At 39.7% G+C, this 19,199-nt stretch overlaps 4 protein-coding genes across 4 annotated transcripts in view; 1 reads left to right on the top strand and 3 right to left on the bottom strand.

Annotated features, from left to right (window-relative positions):
* Positions 1–3,975, bottom strand: part of LOC109955668 (polyamine-modulated factor 1-binding protein 1-like) — a 9,963-nt gene extending 5,988 nt beyond the window's left edge. The window contains exon 1 of the mRNA XM_020592093.1: positions 3,681–3,975. The gene's annotated coding sequence lies outside the window, so the exon portion shown is untranslated. The remainder of the gene's footprint in view (positions 1–3,680) is intronic.
* LOC109955395 (neurofilament medium polypeptide-like) lies at positions 173–14,862 on the top strand. Its single transcript, XM_020591533.1, has 15 exons — positions 173–203; positions 308–529; positions 1,144–1,374; positions 9,275–9,480; positions 10,815–10,948; positions 11,259–11,303; positions 11,413–11,566; positions 11,705–11,788; positions 12,505–12,760; positions 12,856–12,985; positions 13,263–13,770; positions 13,815–14,038; positions 14,108–14,260; positions 14,337–14,371; positions 14,453–14,862. The coding sequence occupies exons 1-15, from the start codon at positions 173–175 to the stop codon at positions 14,542–14,544; spliced, it is 2,505 nt and encodes an 834-aa protein (XP_020447189.1). The 3' UTR covers positions 14,545–14,862.
* Positions 4,857–9,945, bottom strand: zdhhc24 (zDHHC palmitoyltransferase 24). Its single transcript, XM_020592123.1, has 3 exons — positions 9,287–9,945; positions 8,105–8,382; positions 4,857–5,901 (listed from the first exon to the last, which is right to left on the bottom strand). Exons 1-3 carry the CDS (start codon positions 9,589–9,591, stop codon positions 5,609–5,611), a joined length of 876 nt encoding a protein of 291 aa, XP_020447779.1. The 5' UTR covers positions 9,592–9,945; the 3' UTR covers positions 4,857–5,608.
* An 11-nt stretch (positions 14,863–14,873) lies between the features above and the next one.
* The window catches only part of pola2 (polymerase (DNA directed), alpha 2), a 7,343-nt gene continuing 3,017 nt past the window's right edge, over positions 14,874–19,199 (bottom strand). Inside the window, exons 6-18 of the mRNA XM_020592113.1 lie at positions 18,479–18,678; positions 18,163–18,251; positions 17,868–18,020; positions 17,434–17,496; positions 17,232–17,283; positions 17,003–17,121; positions 16,807–16,845; positions 16,592–16,665; positions 16,379–16,487; positions 15,950–16,056; positions 15,749–15,805; positions 15,533–15,659; positions 14,874–15,219 (exon numbers count right to left, since the gene is read on the bottom strand). Of these exons, the coding sequence (XP_020447769.1) occupies positions 15,067–15,219; positions 15,533–15,659; positions 15,749–15,805; positions 15,950–16,056; positions 16,379–16,487; positions 16,592–16,665; positions 16,807–16,845; positions 17,003–17,121; positions 17,232–17,283; positions 17,434–17,496; positions 17,868–18,020; positions 18,163–18,251; positions 18,479–18,678 (1,342 nt within the window). The 3' untranslated portion in view covers positions 14,874–15,066. The remainder of the gene's footprint in view (positions 15,220–15,532; positions 15,660–15,748; positions 15,806–15,949; positions 16,057–16,378; positions 16,488–16,591; positions 16,666–16,806; positions 16,846–17,002; positions 17,122–17,231; positions 17,284–17,433; positions 17,497–17,867; positions 18,021–18,162; positions 18,252–18,478; positions 18,679–19,199) is intronic.

Consider the following 19,199-nt stretch of genomic DNA (forward strand, 5'->3'; position numbering starts at 1 on the left):
TGAGTTCTGTGGATGCCAAGCCTGGCCTGAACATAATGATCTTAGACATGCTGAAAAAGAAACAAGAGGAAGACCCAGCTAAATATGGATATGTGTGTCTTATGTTGGATGCAGAACATGTCCAGTATAATCCTCATACCCAGAAAATGTGTGGATATGGGCAATGGTATGAATGAATGCCGAAATTATATGCATCAACAATGGTGAGTTGTGTACATATGTAAAAAGTTGTCATTATTCCCCTATGGATGTACTGTCTGTGGCATACAACATGTTAATGTGAATTTCTCTTTTAATTGACTTACAGACATTCCCTCAAAGACTGCCACAGGGACCATAGCCATTCAGGTGGAGGACTTTAATGATCACTGTCCAAAACTGACCACTACAGCTCATACCATGTGCCTGGAGGATAATGTGATCTATGTGACAGCTGTAGATGAAGATGCGTTTCCAAATTCAGCACCGTTTGAGTTCAGTGTGATTCAGGAGAGCAGCAAGGGGAAATGGACAGTGGAGCATTTTAATGGTAAGACCATGTGAAGAGGACAGTTACTGCTTGGCAAAGTTCCAATACTACCCTGTTAAAAGGCCATTGTTCTTTGAGGTTTACATTAAAAGGGCTTCAGACAAAGGCAGCATTTAGCTCTAGTTTTGTAACTCCAAAACTTTAGGTTTCTAGAGACTCAGAAGAAAACTGCTGCTTAGTCTTTTTTGCTTTTGTTTTTTTAGTAATTTCATTGTACAAATATGTATTAACTCAAACATGTTTTCTATTGTTGCTACAAATAAATTGTTTTAAGCTCCAAACACACTCACTAGGGGTGTTTTGCTCATAGCAAAGCTGCACTTTGTCATCACTGTCATATCTTTTGTACTACACGTCACAGAAAGTACTTAATAATAGACTGCTTTATGTGGGTATTCCAGTTTCCAGACGCTGCAAGTTTAATTACTGGCATGGATTACTGGGATTCTCAAATCAAATACAACCAATAATAATGTTACCTACATCCATTTTTCCCTCAAAAGCCAACTAAAGGCCCATCCTGGCTTTATATTTAAAGAGCCTTATTACAAATTGCAAGGCATAAACAATCTTCATAACTTGTGCAGCAAATTTTAAAATTTGTCTTTCATCAGACACCACAGCCATTCTGCGAGACCAAGCCAACTTATGGCCAGGCAACTACAAAATAGCACTGTTGGTCAAGGACCAGCAAGGAAAGTCGTGCGCTGATGTTCAGGTGATGGACTTAACTGTGTGCGCTTGCCCAGAACACACTAAAAGTTGTATGGAGCGCATTTCGAAGACTGCAGGTTTTGGTGCTGCAGGTATCCTGCTTCTGCTCCTGGGACTGTTGCTGCTGCTACGTGAGTAGCTGTTTCCACTGGAGACACTCATTCTCCAGTGAACTCTTGAGGTCCTGTATGGTCTGAAGGTGTATTGCCTTGTCCTGCGCATAATTCAGATGAGCCTCCTTTAGGTTTTCAGTTTGGCTTGTTGTACCCGGTACTTTTTACCATACTGACTCAGAGACGAGGCAGTCCAAGTAACTACAAAACAGTGCTGATTTATTCCATGAACACAGGTAAAAATTAACATTACACACTCAGGCATCTTGCACCTCCAATCCTTCTTCAGTGAATCTGTTTGGCTCTTAGAGAGCTCTTTATATTTGCTCAACTGCCCAATAAAGAAGGTTTTCTCTTTTTGCCACTGGACTTGGCGATGTCTGTTGCCAGCTCTGCAGCTGGCCATAGCAGTAGTCAAAACATGAAGCAAGTCAATGTGTGTGTATGTCTGTTGATTAAGTGGTGTGTAGCTAAAAACATTCTCACACGACCTCTAGTAACATGTCGTGACTTAAACATAACAACATATTATGGCTAAGGCTACAGTTATACACGTCATAATAATAATATTAAACATCCTGTCTGCTGACAGTCATCAACTTTTCTCTCTAGATATCCTTGACCAGATGTACCCTGTAGAAACTCATAAGCATGCCTAAGCATTTAACAGTCTAACTAGACATCCTATCTCCACTAAACATTTCTAATACATAAAGTATCTAGTTAGTTTTTTGTGCCTCTTCTGTGTCTGTTTCTTAGAGCTCTGTGTACTCCTTATAGCAAAATCAAACTTGCCAATATTGTACAGTAAAAAACTGAAATCCTTGACTTCTGTGTCTGTTTCTTAGATCTCTGTGTACTCCCTATAGCAAAATCAAACTTGCCAATATTGTACAGTAAAAAACTGAAATCCTTGACTTCTCAAGTCTGATGACATCTCAAAATCAACAATCCTGCTTCTCTCTGAGTGTGGAATTGTGGTTCTGAATACCAGTTTGTGAAACTCAGTGCAGTTTAATATTGTCTGTGATGTAATCAGTTTTAGTCCTTTGATGTGCATGCAAATTCTGAAACTGAGATGTCATGGTTGCTATTGGATACCGCCCCACCCCCTCCCTCCGCACACACACACACACACACACAGGGAAAACATGAGAGGCACAGAAAGGTATGGAAGCCCATTCCCGCCAGTTAAATGAGAAATAAAACGCTCTAAGTCGTTATTTCTACTTATCTAAGTCGGACGGAAGTAGTTATTCTTCTTCGTGTTTTGTCGCGGAGACTGATAGCTAACGCTACAGCACCTTTCACACCACACAGTTCAGATGGATGGAATAATTGAAGATTATTTCAGGCGTGGGTCCGTTTTGAGTTAATTTCAATGGCTGTTTGTTATCCAGTGCACGCTACGCTACGGTAAAGGGTGCTGCAGCTCTCTGTCTCCGCGCCAAAAACAACCAAACAGGAAAAAGAATAACTACTTCCGCTTGACAGGCTTACGTCAAGATACTTTGAGCTATGTAGGAATTTCGAGTTAGCTATGTAGTTATTCCGACTTAGCTAAGTCGAAATTCTGACATAGCTAAGTTAGAATTTCTACTTAGATTTACTTAAGTCATTATTTCTACTTAGCTATGTCGGAATTTCGACTTAGCTATGTCAGAATTTCGACTTAGCTAAGTCGGAGTAACTGGCGGGAATGGGCTTCCCTAGTAAGGCCCCAGGTGTTGCGTTCGTCAACGAAAATTATGACAAAATATCGTCATCAATGAACCCTTATCGCGTGACGAAAACGAAGCGAGACGCAACAAAAATGCTGGTCATGTGACGATGACTATAATTAAATGTATAATGCAATATTGTTGACGAAAAAAACGAGACTACATGTACATTACAAAATAAAAACTATGCTAAAATGTCTCTTATTTTCGCGTTATTATTATTATTATTTTGCAATATTTCTGTTTCCTGTGTCTCGCTTCAGGGGCTGCATCCAAATGACATAATCGTCTATGTATATTATGTCTATGTAGGTTACAGACAGATGTTTCAAATAACTTAGTTTAGCTTAGCATTGGCTGGCTAGCTAAATGCTAATATTTTACACGCTGACTGGTTTCGAAGAAATGAAGTCGGTGTTTTTGATGAGAAACATCATTCATTCATGTTTTCACTGACTTAGCTAACCTCTTTCAGTTAGCGAACTTTACGCAACGCAGGTCAAGTGTTTATTACGTTAACTATATGCTAGTTAAAAGTAAAGATACTACTTATACTGTGTTATGGTGATATACCCGCTTTTAAATGGACAGAAAATACCTTACCAACAAATCACAGATACATCCCAACTAAAGGTTTAACCAGCTAAATTGCCATACCGAGCACAGAAATCCTATAGTGAGAACCTACTACGCTAAGTACCGTGGCCATGACAGTTGGTTTAGCTAAATGAACAGTATCTCCTACGTGGAACAGGCAAAGACGTCCCTTGTAAGATTTTAATGTTTTAGGATAATGAGGATGGGTCCAAAAATGTTTTTGTCTGTATTAACTGTAATCACATTTCTAACAGTTTAAAAGCTAGTTTGAGCGCATCCCCCTTCTTTCTAAAAGTAATTTCAAGTTAAAGCTGTTTTTGTGATTAAATTATTAAAAAATGGTTTGTTAGCCTTAGTTTTTCTTCATCTCCATGTTTAGAATTATGTGAACTGAAGAACACAATTTCCAAACTCACATTTAATAATTATAACACAACTTACAACACCACCATTTTGTAAGAGTACAAAATACAAAATAGTACAATTAAACATTTTCTAGTGGTCCTGTACTTCCATTGACAATTTATTGAAACACTTTCCAATAGCAAAAGCAAACATCAAATGATCATCATATGAAATAGCACAAAAAGAAAAGAAATTAAGCAGATACATCTCAATTAACAATACACAGTTTTAAGTCAATTAACAGTACTTACAATATTGTAATGTAAATTTTAGTTTAAGACAATTAAGAGTACCTGTTGCAACTGTTCACTACATTTCAAGGATTGAAGAATTAAAATTACAAAAGCAACACTACAAAAATGGAGAAGAATTGTAATGTGGTAACTGAAGTTCAGCTGGCACCAATGTCTGTAGGCCATGCTAGCTGTGTTCCAAATCCGTACTAAAATACTAAATCAAGGGAGGTGAAAAAATATAATATACACTACTCACAATTTGATATCTGTCAGCATAAGTAGCGTATCCAGTGTATTGTGTAAAATGGTATACTAACCGCAAAATCAGTGCTTTAGAGAGTAGTACATAGTATATACTCTGTAGTGTACTGTAGGAAATTGGAACACAGCTGTTGTGTAATTCAGCACACATCATTTTATACACTGTGTGGTTTGTTGTTGTCTGTTACTGACTGAAACATCCAGTAGGCAATGTTATATGAAACACGGAGAGAGATTGTTCATGTTGCCTCTATGGGTAGATTTTAAATACTGTATTCACTTGATGGCTTTATGTTATTCTGTAAAATGCAACACTAGATTTCACATCATGTACAATTTCTGCTGATTGCTTTCTGACATAAGTCGTCTTGTAGATGTTGAGACATCATTGTGAATCCCCTCTCATTGACCCAACAATATCCTGTATAAAGTTCAGTGTAATAAACTCAGCTCAGGAGTGGATGTAGAAGTGGAAAGCACAAGTGCAACACAATCATCTAATACAAGAGCAGACAGGAGGCTAATGATAGTTGTTTTTTTGGTCAAATATGTTCAACATTCAGATTTAGGCAGCTTAACTGTATACAAACCTTCCAGATAAGTAGTCACTCATTCAAAGAGGATGACTACCCAGGAGTCAACGGTGAGTGCTTTTTAATAAGAATTCATATATTTTTCACAACCAATAAAATACATTCTCATTTCAGTGATGTTTACACACATTTTCAGTGCCCAGTAATCCAAAGTAATACTGCTAATTACTGTGTTAATATTCTGAAACCCGCTTCAATACCTTCCAAAGTAGACCCAAGATTTCTTTGTTTCAGCACAGGCAAAGGCTACAGAGAAGTTACTGGCAGAGAGTTATACCCAGTAACATCTTTAACAACCACACATTATTCTAGCTTCTTCCAATCCCAAGCTACCTCTTCTTGAACTGAGGTTATCTTCCCTGCTGCTGCTCCCCAATAACATTAACCATCACCATTAAAGTAAAGACACACAGCTTGTAAATATTCAGACTTTCAGGTGTTACCGTGTGGGTTCCAGTGATCCTGTGACCTGGAAGTTTATCCCGTCTCCAGGCAGAGGTGATGGGATGAGGGGACAAAGCCAGCAGAGGTACCAGCGAAAGCCCAGAGAGTGACGCAGGTTGCCCAGGAGTCCCAGGTTGTAGGGTCGGCGGGATGAGTACCACTCCCTCGTGGTCTGTCCCCAAAACAGCAGGAAGAGATGGAAGAAGAAGAAGGCGGACACCAGCAGAAAGCCCACCACACACGTGTCTGCGATAAAGGCGAAAGCGAAGGCACGTGCTGAGACCTGGCCTAGGACACAGAGAAGAGACAGAGTCAGCCAAGGCTTTGTTAACGGGCTCCATTTGATCTCAAGCAACTGAACCAGTGCACCAGAGGCATAAAGACAGCATCCTTGTGCATTAAAATTTAACAAGAGCTCAGGGGGAAATAACATATAAGACACGGCATTTGTCAAATTGAATACGAGGAAACAATTCCTCTGGCATTAAAGTGCCATTTTTATAGTTTCCTTAACATGTACAGTATTTATGATTGCAGGTACTGATCGCTGTGGAAAAATGTGGTTGATTAATACCACATTATTATCAGAACGTTCTCTCATGTGAGCAAGTAAAAATATATGAGACAGGTAAACAATGAATTAGGGAGCATCAGGCTTGGGAATATTTGTTATTATATATGGTAGTATACACTATGTGTATGTGATGGCTAGTCAAAAATAGGTCATTTCAGAATAATTAAAATTAGTTAATCTTAGTAGTAAAAAAGTACAAACAAATGTGTACCTCTACCAGGTACAAATGAAAGTTTTGTTTTGCTTTTTGTGTGTTATAATAATAGCACTAAAACAAACTTTCTGCATGCTTTACAAGAATATATACAATCAAGAGACTTACAGTCCAGTACAGACTAGAACACATCTAAACTGGTGCTACAGTATGTATAAAGCCAGGAACAATTTATTACCTGGTGGAATTCAAAAACTATTTAATGAAAGGGAAGGGGGATACAATTTAAGGGGTCAGTTAAATTTAAAAATTCATGCTATACGTACAACCAAAAAAAGATTTTGTATTTCCATAAGTGGGGTAAAACTATGGAATAATTTAAGTGTAGACATAAAAAATAGTAATAGAATTGACGAGTTTAAACATAAATATAAAGGTATGTGTCAATCAAGATATATGCAAGAACAGGCTTAATGATTAATTAAGCTTTCATACAGTCTAAATTGTTACAATTTTTTGATTTAGTGGGATATAAGACTGCAGTGTTTATGTATAAAGCCAGGAGCAATTTATTACCTGGTGGAATTCAAAAACTATTTAATGAAAGGGAAGGGGGATACAATTTAAGGGGTCAGTTAAATTTAAAAATTCATGCTATACGTACAACCAAAAAAAGATTTTGTATTTCCATAAGTGGGGTAAAACTATGGAATAATTTAAGTGTGGACATAAAAAATAGTAATAGAATTGATGAGTTTAAACATAAATATAAAGGTATGTGTCAATCAAGATATATGTAAGAACAGGCTTAATGATTAATTAGATGGAACATTGTGGGTGTGGTGTATGAATGTTAACACTTTGTAATAATTCTTTAGTATATTACTTGTGTGGTGTAGAAGAGAATTATTTAAGAATGTAATTATGTAAGAATGTTAACACTGTTATAATCATTTTTTAGTATAATATTAAGTGTGTGTGTAGAAGTGAATCATTTACTGCTTGCAAACCAATGATGGTAAGATGATGTCATGGGGTAGGACTGGATAAGTCTGACTTCTTCCTACTCCATTCAAGCATGTACTAGGTATAAGCAAATTGATATTGGATTATGTGTACAATCATGTGTGTTGTCATATCAACTGTCTTTACATGCTTGAAATCAAATCAATGTATTCATTGCCATTGGGATGAAAAGAGAATTTCAAAATATTCAACACTATCTTTAATTAACTGGTTGACCAAGATAAAATTAACTGGCAACTTTTGAGAATCCAATAACTGTATTTTTTCCAAACAGAAATACCAATATGAACCCCTTCCAGGCTTTACAGTGTGAGGATTTACAGGTTTTTATTGTAAACAAAATATTCTGGGGTTTTGGACTGTTGTTAGAAAAAACAAGTCACTTGAAGATGTCAGTTTATAGAAAAAACCCAACCGATTAATCAAGAACATAATGAGCAGACTGTTTAAAAACAGAAAAGCAAAACAACAACAACAACAACAAACATGCTTTACGTTTGACACAGGTTTTTGACCACCCTTGGTAACTGGGCTTGCACTTAAAGAGCACTTTTTGACCTTCTCTACCTCCTGAGCCACAGCTGCTCCACCCTTCTTTCCTCTAGTTTTCATTTAGGAGCTCACTCTGCTTTAAAAGAACAATGAATTCTACCTATCAGTGTATGCAGTATGTTTATAAATTATAAGTACCACAGCTGCAAGGAGCAGAAGCCAAGAAGTGAGAAACCAGATCCTACCTGAAACCAACATGATCCAAGGTATGAGCAGCAGAAGGACACTGTGCACAGTCACCCCTTCCTTCAAAATGACAATGAAGACCTCTGCGTTCATCAGAGTGGCATACAGAAGTCCAGACCACATAAATAACAAGCAGCTGAGGAAGTAGCGGTAGTTACGGAAGCCTACGCACTGGCCAAAAAAGACACAGTGGTGATCCCGCCGCAGCACACACACTTTGCAGTCGTAGCAGTGGGAGCAGCGTGGAGGAGTGTGTGTCTCACATGTGTAACAGTACCTGTGTGGAGAAAAGGGAAACTATTATTATATAGAGGTGCTTATAAACATTTCACAGATCAAACTGGCACAAGTGGTAAATCTATCTTTACATCTCTGAAAAATCTGAGAACCTGTTTTCTTAGATCGTGATAGATATTTATTCCCTGTATAATCTGTTGAAGATGTAATGATCTAGCATGGTCCAGCCCAGCTACTATACCACCTGAATCATCCGATAACCTGCAAAACCTCCTACAACAAAGACTACAATAAACCACAATGTGACTGCATCCTTCTGGCTTCATTGTGTCTGACTGCACAACGACCATGTTCACCACATGACCTGCAAATAATCAGACAACCTTCAGTTCCTTAATACTCCTCAAGTATTTTACACACACTCTAGACAACCCCTCCACCAACCTAGGATTTCCATAGTCTGCACAGATGATTCAGTGGGTAGATTTGGTTTATGATGAGTTAATCCCATGTAACTCAAGAATGCCCTTTCAGTGTAAAAGCACTTTTTAAAATCTCTTTTTCATTCACAAAATGAAAAAGATATACTGTGCATTTTCTCCTGTTTCACCTATTTCAGCCACACATTACTTTTCTATTATAAATGATCTTCTTTACTATTTTGTAATCTCTAACGCGTACAACTATGCTTTGTTTTGTTTTTGATTTACGGTATTAGTGTTGCTTTTCTATTCAAATATCTCAACTCAAAAACATCCCTTGACGGGAAGGAAGGAAGTTTAACGTTACTGAAACTTTGAAAACAACTCCAGACCAGAAGTACACGGGTAATTAGGGTTGCCTATAGTTTGAAAATACAGTGCACTGTAAATTCACGCAACAAGGTGACGTGTAGGCTAATTCATCTTCTGGTCTATAACAATCACCCACAGTTCTTTCCGTACCTCCACCCCTGGCCCATGCCCTCTCCACCCAGGAACACCCCCTTGATGCTGGGACTGGTTCTGAGGAAGAGCAGGGCGTTCCAGCAGATGTTGCCCAGCATGAAGTACTGGGCCAGCAGGTGGATCATCTTCCACCAGGCGGACCACTCCGTCTTCTTCTGATCCGCCTCCAGCGGAGCTTCGACCAAGACAAGGTAGCTCACCTCCCCGGTGATAGAGAAGACCAGGAAGGTGTTGAGGGCTACGGGGAGATGGCGACACACCTTGTCTACCCTATAAAATATTGTACTAGCAAAACTCGCCATGTTTTCTGCCCGTTCGTATCCGTAGTGTTTGAATCAAAACGCAATGAGCTCAGAGAGAGGACTGATTTGACAGACGCACTGTGGAAACTGATGGTTAGCTTTGCCAAAATAGCTGCTTCATTATCTTTAATCGAGGTTAAATCAACCGCAGTATATTAGTGATACCTAGAAATGATCCGGGACAAGTTAATGTGATGTAAAATTTAAAATATGATGTTGTTGGCTCTATATAATGTCCTTTCTTTACCACGTTCTCTGCTACTGTACAGTCGAGCATCTGCCAACAGGTGTTACACGAAAATATATCCGTAATACAAGGTATTATAGTTCCGCGTGTAAGATTTCACTTTACAAATTAAGAGTACTGTATATTTCCTACAAAACATTTGAAGAATTTACAAAATGTTTTGTTACAGATGAAACTACCCAACAGTATATACAGTACACTAACAGTAGCAGTTAAACAGTTAATCTGTTAGGCAGTGACAGAAAAGATTACACTTTTATTATTATTTTTCATGTAAAATTGCAGACATTTCATGGTTCCAGCTTCTTAGACATGGTATTTTAAAATAAAAATAAAAAATCTGATTTAGCCTGTGAAAGTGTCAGTTTGGAAAAGACATTTCTCATTATTGTCTGAATTTTTACTAACCAAACAACCATTTGTTTAATCTTGAAAATGAATAAGTCAGGAGGTAAATCAATAATGAAAATAATGAATTTACCCATTCCCCCATTCATGGCACACACCTAATTTGATCTTTATTGTCTGAAAACACAGGTGCAGATACGTATACAGAAAAGATGATAAATATACATGACTGTTAGTCTACATTAACCTGAAAAACTACACATTTTTCTGTGCTTTACAGTTACCTGTAGGTAAGTAGGCTGTAGGTTTCTTTATAAAAATAAAGATGTATGTATATTACATTCCAATCTGAAGCCTAATAGCCTAAAGGTCTTAACAGAGGGTTCAGCTGTATATTTAAGATGCTTGCCTGCTTGTGTTTTATGTGTTTGCCACACTCCTCCAAAACATAAATTAGACAGAAATCAGTTTTGAATATATAACATTATTAAGAACCACAGTAATGATTTTTACTTTTTTCAAGTAGACTTGCTGTGTATTTAAGTGGGTAATTTAACTAGGACAAAAAAAAAAAAAAAGCTGTTATAACTTAACCCCCCTACCGTGTCCCCCCCCCCCCAGAGTGCAGACCTTAATCCCTGATAATCTCAACATCTACATAAATCCTGCAGTCATGGCTGCACCGAAGGAGAATTTACAGTCTCTTGGACATCTGACCGGCACAGAACAAAACACTTTTACAAACCACAGTGTTAAAAATAGGTAAGATCATTGAATGCTGCCATGGAGTCAGGGTGGGATACATATGGAATTTGTTGTTTTCTTCTTTAAACACTGTAGAAATTATTCACTAAACACAATAGGCACTGTTTCAAGTATATTCCAGTAATACTACTTAGTTAAATAATTTATGTATTGTTTGGTTTAGAGTACATTTTCTTCATGAGTGGGATTTGAATGCTACATTCATTCAGCAGTGTATGTAAGCAGTGAAGTTTAATACTGTCAGCTCAGGTATGTGTGTGACATGGGTTAATATGATGTTTTATTATGATGCACTGCCTCTTTACAGTTCCAAGCTGTTTCAAGCTGACTTCTCAAATCTCCAGAGTCATCTGTAAGTGAACTGACAAAAATCAACAAAATGTTTAAATTGTGGATCACTGTGTACAGTATGCTGTTGTAAATGTTTTTGATCTCACCTTGCATATGTGTGTTACCCACAGCAGAGTGATGCACCTGCAGCAGCACTGGCAGGAGCTGAAGGAGAGAGAGCAAGCAGCACGACAACACAACAGGCAGCTTATGCAGCAGTTAGAGAAAGCTCAGGACATGCTGAGAGAGATGTTGGCCCGCAGTGCTGCCATGAAAACTATTCGGGTACATGGACACAGAAAACACACACGCACACACAGTGCAACAGAAGAATTTAGGAAGTAGCTCGGGAAAAGGAGCCATTCCTCTTTCCTCTGTGAAGCTGTGGTGCTGAAAGCTCTTCTTGACCTTTGCCTCTTGCAGATGGAGTATGAGCGGCTCCTGGTGGAGAGCACCCCACTCCGGCAGCAGCAAATCAAGAAGAAAACACAAACTGCTCAATGGAAGGTAAGAGCAGAGTTGTCTTGTGTTGAACATCTTCCCTAAACTTTACTCCTCCGAAAATCCGAAATGTGGCCAAGGTTCACAACTCGGCTTTAGATTTGAACTCAGCTATCATGAATCATTTTGATATTTGATGAAAGCTGATCTTCAAAAAGGTCTTCTTCCTAATGCATAGCATTATTAGAGTGAGCACTGACAAAGTCCACAAAGTCACAAGATACACATTAACAGAGCCAATGCTGCTGTTTACTACTCATTATCTGTCTAAATGATTCATGTGACAAAGAATGTTTTTTTTTCTACTTATAGCATTTAAGATAATGTTTTACTGTATGCCATGATGCCCTATCAGTGTGAAAAAGAAGATGTAGGATTATTTAACATCATGTCTAAACAATAGAGTAGCAAAGCCCTTTGCAGATTGACCTCTACTTGCACAAGGTTTGTTCTCTTCCTCATTCACTTTAACAAATAGTAGTGACACAATTACCTCAGTTTTAAAAAGAAGTTTCTGTTAGGTAAATTTGCGGTATTTATACATTCTTCTAGAAGATCGGAACTTATTTCAGAAACTATTTTCCACAGCCAAGTTGTGCTGTTGTATTTTTTTTTTTAGTTTTTTTATTCTGAAATTTGATTTATAGAATCACACCAATTTTTTTTTATTTATTTTCATGCAAACATCCAAACTCCCATTTAGCACTTATTTCTGTTTGCAGGCCCTACCAAAAGGCCACAAAGTTGATGCACCTCTAGGGCAAAACAACCAAAACAGCCACTCAGACTACAACCAAGATGTCTCCTCTCATCTCCCCTACATTCAGTCCTCCTGGCTAACCCAACATCAATCCCATTTGAGGGTCTCGCAGTTTGCGAGGGAGGAGGCTGAGACAAGCGGAGCATCAAGCTCAAGAAGTGAGAGAGGTGGTGGAAGCAGAAGCAGTCATTTGTCCCAGGAGCTTGACATTAAACCAGGTGGGAAAGGAAAACACAAGCACTCGTATCAGTGTGTGTATGCATATGGTATGTACAAGCTTGTCTTGCCTTATCTTGTGTTGTACTGTACATAGTCCGTCTGTCCAGTGGTCATACAGAGAACAGTGAGAGCAGCAGGGATTCAAGTCAGACCAGCAGAAAGAGGAAGAAGATAGGAAGATCACATTGTACCTCCACTGAGAAAGAGGAGCACAGCTCTCAGGAGTAAGTAAATATGTTCTCAGTAGATTTCACTCTGTATTTGGTGCAACTAATTCACCTAACCATTTGTGTTCCCTGCATACTGTATTGGCTTTTCACTTTTGTTCTGTCAAGAAGTAAGACTCACACAGCACATGTTGCATGAATGCTTATTGCTTTAAATGCAGGGCCATTTTAAATGGGGTATTTTTATTATGTGGTATTGCTGTTTTTACTCTGGAAAATCTTCTACCTTACCTTATTGTCTACCAACATAGAATGTTGTTCCTTCCTCTTTCAGGTCATCTAGGAGTTCCAATGCTGTTGTCAATACCTCAGTTGAAGCCATCAAAAGATCAGGAAATGACTCCTTATCAGGCAAAAACAGCACAACTCGAAGTAGGAAAACAAGGAGAAGAGGTGGGAGACAAGTTGCTGAATCACCAAGGATGGAGACTGTGGCAAAGGAAAAGGCCAGGAGCAAGGGAGATGAGTCTGGGAGTCAGTCCAGTGGTGAGGAGGCAGGATGTCAGACTGAGGAATGCACGAGTGAAAATGCAGCAAATTATAGTCCAGATGACAAATCAGAGAGCTGTAGCGTGGAGGTGGGAGGCATTTGTATAAAGCCTGAAAACAAAGGTGGAGCCAAAACAGATCTGGGAGGTGGAAATGGAGATGATGTTGCTGAAGAAAAAGATAAATGTCTAATAGAGGAAGAGCAGGAGGAGAGAGATGATGATAAAGGTTCTGCCAGAAAGAACACAACAGAGGAAGAAGAGGAGACGGGAGCAGAAGACGGGATGGAGGAGCAGAGGAAGAAGAGGAGACGGGAGCAGAGGACGAGATAGAGGAACAGGAGTGTGAGGATCAGGGAGATGATATAAACAGGCTGAAGAAAAAAGACTGTGAGAAGAGACAACAGGGTCCTGCCTCCTCTCAGGATGAAGATGAGGGTGAAAGGTGTGAGGAGAAGACAGAAGAGGATGAGGGGTCGGACAAGGAGGAGCAGAGGAATGATGAAGAAGAACCAGAGGAGAAAAGAGATTCAGAGGACAGTATCATCTCAAAGGAGAACAGGTAAGATGAAGAAATCAGATGATTTTCATTGCAAATGACAACACCTGAACCACATGATATCTGTTTTAGATCTAAAAAGATGCCAATTGTCCCTGGGGAAGCATCTGAGGATTATGCTACTGAGAAGGGGAGTAAGACAGGATCCTCTGATGACTCAAATGATTTCAGTGAGGACGACGATATTGAGAATCTCCTTGCACCTCAAGAACAAAGAAGAAAAGAGTGAGTAGTTTTTACTTCTCTAATGGCAAAATGCATCTGAAAATATGTTTCCAACATTTTTTTTAAACATTTTCAGAGAAAAGGACCTGAAAGCTGAGGAGAAACACAAAGGTACAGAGTGTATCATTACAATCACATCCCAAAAAAAACTTGGTGTAGATGCTGATTCTGGTCTCTTTCATTTTCCCCCAGCAATTTGTGACAACGTGGAGATGTTTCAAGTGAAGCTGGACAGATCGACGGAGTCAAATCACCAAAGTGACTCTGATGATTTTTATGACTAAATGTGTTGGTCCTAACTGCCCACACATGAGAACAGAGGACAACAACATACCTCAGTCACTTAGAATTTAGTGTAATATTAAAACTACTTATGAAAAACTAGGTTATAGATATTTTGTTTCCTAGCATTTAATTAAATTGAAATCCAAATGTTCTACCCAAGGATGAAAAAAGAAATCTCATCTAGAATAACCCCAATATATTAAACTGCTATAGATATACTTTTTTCACATCAGGTGTAACTCAAACCACAGGATAACTATAAAAATACTCTGTTAGAACAAACAAATACACAGTGAAGTAGAAAGGGTGACAATTTATTGGAACTGTTGTGGCTGTATTTGAGTGACTGGTGACACCACCATTCAGACTAAACCCCAACAGAATTAGATTTTCTCTTTACATTTTTACATCAGGGTGTTTGGAGAGTGCAGCTTTTTGTTTGCAACCTGACCTCACAAAATGGCTCAGGGTCTTTGATCAGGTTACTTCAGGTGACAATAAACACTGAGTCTTTCCACGTGTTAGATTTTTACCACCTGAGCAGCCAAACAGGGGCTCACTCTCTTCCCATCCTCTGACGGGGCGCTCCGCTGAATGAGCAGCCGGCCGTAGGTACCACCCACCTGGCCTTTGGTGAGACGTCCAGGATTGATGCAAACACAGCCGACCACATCCTGAAGACAGACAGAGATGAGGTCAACAAAAGACTAAAGAGGCCTTTCCTACGATCTTCAGTCTAAATGTTTTTTTTTTACAAATAAAAATGTGTCCACTGGGAGGAGGCATACTTTCAGTGAAACTTTGGTTTTGATAGTTTTTTAGAAGCAGCTGCATTATGTGAGAATCAAGTGCAGTTCTTTTAAAAAGTCAACACATTGAAGTCTGATCAACAGATTGAATTTCCCTAACTTTGTTTTTTGCATTATAAAAACTAAAAGGCCATCTAATGAAATGAGAATGACAAGTTTCTGTCTTGGAGGCCAGTACCTTTACAAAGTAGCGCAGCTCAGAGGGAACTATGAGAACGTCAGGGGTGAGCGGCATCTGACCGAAGCTCTGGAACTTCTCATAATCCATATTAACGTCCTCCACAGGGGGGTACAGCGGATAGTAGCTGAAAGGTGTAACGACAAACACAACGGTCATTAATGCTGTGCAACTTCAATAAAGGAAAGAATGAGTGAACTCGTCTTAGACTCCTACCTCCTTTGTGTCAGCATGTGTTTCAGTATGCGTGAGAATCTGTCTGATCCTGTGCCACTGCATCACAAACCAATGGGTTGTTTGGGTAAAGACCACATGAAATACAACACAGCTCAGAGCCAGTTTATTCATGAGAATGATGTGACACAAACTAAAAACATTTTATTTCATTCTATTCCGACTGATCGGATTCTCCCTCACCAGCTGATCTCTTCTGCGCCCATGTGGAACAGGATGTCAGTGGATGTCAAGCCAATGGTCACACCGTCAATCAGCAGGGTGCAGGGGTCAGAGACCAGGGTGACATGCTGCAGAGCATGAGGGGAAACATTACATGATGCTGATCATTACGTGATTATGCACATGCCAATGACTAGACAGATAATTTTCTTAGTTCCTCTGCTTGAAATCTTACTGATAATAACCTGAGTGAAAGAGGCATTAGAGACTTTAAGACATGAATCTGGCATCTTTAGACTTGGACCCCTCCCTATCTCCTCACAAATATGTACTTTAAAACTAGCAGAAAGATGCATGCCATGATTGCTCACAAGCCTGTTGCATATGCTCATCATCAAGCAATTTTAGTTTACACAAACACTTCCACAATCAGATTTTTGTGTATCTGACCTGGGCCTGATCCCTGATCCGGTTTGGCAGGGTGAAGGGAGGCTGTGGGTAGATAAAATGGTGATGGACATCTCTCTGGGAGGGTACAAACACCAGGTGACAGCCCACACTGGACAGAGGAAAACATCATTAAGGTATATATGTTCTGATTAAGACACATCATAAGGCACCATGAGGAGCTTAAAGGTCCTCATTATGTCATATGAGAAATACCTTTTGGTTCCATCCACAATGCTTTCGATACATCTTGAGAACATCTCCTCAAATGTCTCAATCACCTGGGCTTTCTGTTGAACAAACACATATAATCATGATCAAAGCGTCAGAGTGATCTGAGCAATTGGACACAAGCAATGTTCTGTTTCTCCAGAAGAAGAGGGTACTCTGGTATGAGGGCACAAACTGAGTATGTCCATGGTTGAACCTACCTCAATCTGTTCATGTTTGGAATCCACAAACGGTCCCAGCTGGAAGAAGAAAAAACAAAAACAAAAACAACAAATAAAGAGTCATATGAGGACTACGTGCCTGTAAAACTACTGACAGAAGCATTTATGAGGATCTATCCAGACCTGGATAGTGTGTGTTGAAGAACTACAGAGTATGATGGAGCAACAACCGTACCAGCAGGCAGACATCAGGGCGATCCCTCACGATGAGAGAGATTAGGTCCAGCAGAGGGTCAAAGGTCAGACTGTCAGAAGGAGTGTACGGTCCACAAGCCACCAGTACATTCAATGGCTCTGCATTCAAAAGAGATAGAGTATGTTCATTTATGTAAATGAGACAAATGAAGTCAATTAGTCAGTAACAGGACGCACTGAAACCAGTATGAACCAACATCATTCCTTACCTTCATCTATCTCCATTTTCATCTCAGGAGTGTAGAAGGGAAGAGGAACTCCCTAAGGACAAACAATCAAGCACCATTTCTAAAGCTCAGATATCAATTTATATTTTGAAACAATATTTCAGGTAAATGGTGATTTATAAAGGCATCATCTTTAACTCTTAATTTAGTAGTCTTTGGAAATTTTGTTAAACTTGTAGCTGACCTCATAGACTTTGGAAGCCATCAGTTTCGTCCCTGTTGTGTTCATTCCCTCCATCACTACCACCTGGGAAAAGACAACAGCCAAGGGGATGAATCCAAGAACACCATAAACGCTTCCTGGAGAGTGAATTAATACACAGCAGGCATGTGGAAATGGGCTGAATGGTTGTCAGAGTTCTCGGTCAGACGCTGGGTGAGTCTTCTGCCCAGGTCCTTGGCATGCTCTGTTACTCTTGGTGGCCATATAACCTGCTGCACACAAACCTCAGTGCAGAGGCAAAGGAGAGACCACCACTCAGTGTGTGTGTGAGATTAACTACTGCAAACAGTTGCACAGCTGGATGTAACAAGATTTTTTTTTTAAAGATCTAACTCACAAAGTTAAGAATACTTTAGTAAACAACCTGCCAAGAGAAGAGGTTTTCTTCTGCTCACCTGACCAGGAAAGAGAGAGTACTCTTTGAGCTCTGATAAATCAACAGGTACTTGCTGACCACCTTGCTCTGGTCCTGCCTCCAACAAAACCGACTGTGCGTTCAGCTTTCCATTACTGTCACAGCACACCTGCCCCATCACTGTTATACTTTCCTAAGGGTGGACAGATACACACACACAAAACTGAGCAGTCAGGCAATAAGTTGATATTGTAACTACGTGTATCTATTCACAACCTTTGGGAAATCACAGTTCCATTTCTAGGAGTTTTTCCACAACAGAAACACCTTTGTACCTGAGCGGGCAGAGAGACAGGGGAGAACTCTTCAATGCGGAATTGAGACTTAAGGCTGTCCCCAAGCTCCTCAATCTTCTCTGACAACACTGTGAAGCAGAGAAGCAAAATCCTGTATCACAGGCTTCAGGCACCTCGAGTTAGTGACTGTATAGACATTCATATGGTCTCCATTTATCTGATGAGGTTTTTCCATTTACTTTAGATGTATGTTTTTACACCAATATGCTCAGGGAAGCCATTGTTTTTGACATAGAGTAAAAGGGACAAGGTTTCTGAGACTGATAAGAAAGAAGAAGCCTGTATGGCTACATACCATTTCGAACATCACGCAGCCTCTGGAACATGTACTGGTAGCTGCATCGAAGGGAGTCTTCAGGCCCCTCCAGCAGCTCCAGCTGGACGCGTGCTTCTGGAACCTTCCTACCTACCCAGCGGGTGCCCTGCACAGCCCCAAATGTGACCACCACCTCCCCTTTCCCCCCTCGCTGGCTGTATTTTTGTGAGGGAGTTGCACTGCAGAGAGAGAGACAGATGGAGAGAAGGGCAGTGTCAGGTCATGGTATAACAAATACCGTATTTTCCGCACTATAAGGCGCACCTAAAAGCCTTAAATTTTCTCAAAAATCGGCCGTGCGCCTAATAATCCGGTGCGCCTTATGTGTGCACTGAGTTCCAAAATCTGTAAAAATGTTGTTCATGTTCATGAATTCAAAATCAACGAATCTATGATTCGGAAGTGGAGGAAGCAAGAATATGAACTGCGCCAAGTTAAAAAGGTGAAACAGAGTTTCCGCGGGAACAAAGCGAGGTGGCCACAGTTAGAAGACGAACTTGAACGATGGATTATTGAACAAAGAACAGCCGGGAGAAGCGTCTCTACAGTCACCGTTCGACTGAAGGCAACAACGATAGACAAGATCGAAGACTTTCAAGGAGGTCCGTCTTGGTGCTTTCGTTTTATGAAAAGGTGTCATCTCGCAATCCGCGCAAGGACTACCGTGGTGCAGCAACTGCCAGCGGATTACAAAGAAAAG

Source organism: Monopterus albus, unplaced genomic scaffold, assembly GCF_001952655.1.
Source record: "Monopterus albus unplaced genomic scaffold, M_albus_1.0 scaffold2.1, whole genome shotgun sequence".
Classification (NCBI taxonomy): domain Eukaryota; kingdom Metazoa; phylum Chordata; class Actinopteri; order Synbranchiformes; family Synbranchidae; genus Monopterus; species Monopterus albus.

Bases quoted from the DNA above. Each gene is read 5' to 3' on its own strand.
- zdhhc24 (XM_020592123.1), bottom strand. From the start codon at position 9,591: ATGGCGAGTTTTGCTAGTACAATATTTTATAGGGTAGACAAGGTGTGT. The intron at 8,383-9,286 runs GTACGGAAAGAA...TTCTCCACACAG, and splicing joins GGCATGGGCCAGGGGTGGAG to GTACTGTTACACATGTGAGA. The intron at 5,902-8,104 runs GTAGGATCTGGT...TCTGTGTCCTAG, and splicing joins TTGGATCATGTTGGTTTCAG to GCCAGGTCTCAGCACGTGCC.
- LOC109955395 (XM_020591533.1), top strand. From the start codon at position 173: ATGAATGCCGAAATTATATGCATCAACAATG. The intron at 14,039-14,107 runs GTAAGATGAAGA...TATCTGTTTTAG, and splicing joins ATCATCTCAAAGGAGAACAG to ATCTAAAAAGATGCCAATTG. The intron at 14,261-14,336 runs GTGAGTAGTTTT...AAACATTTTCAG, and splicing joins CAAGAACAAAGAAGAAAAGA to AGAAAAGGACCTGAAAGCTG.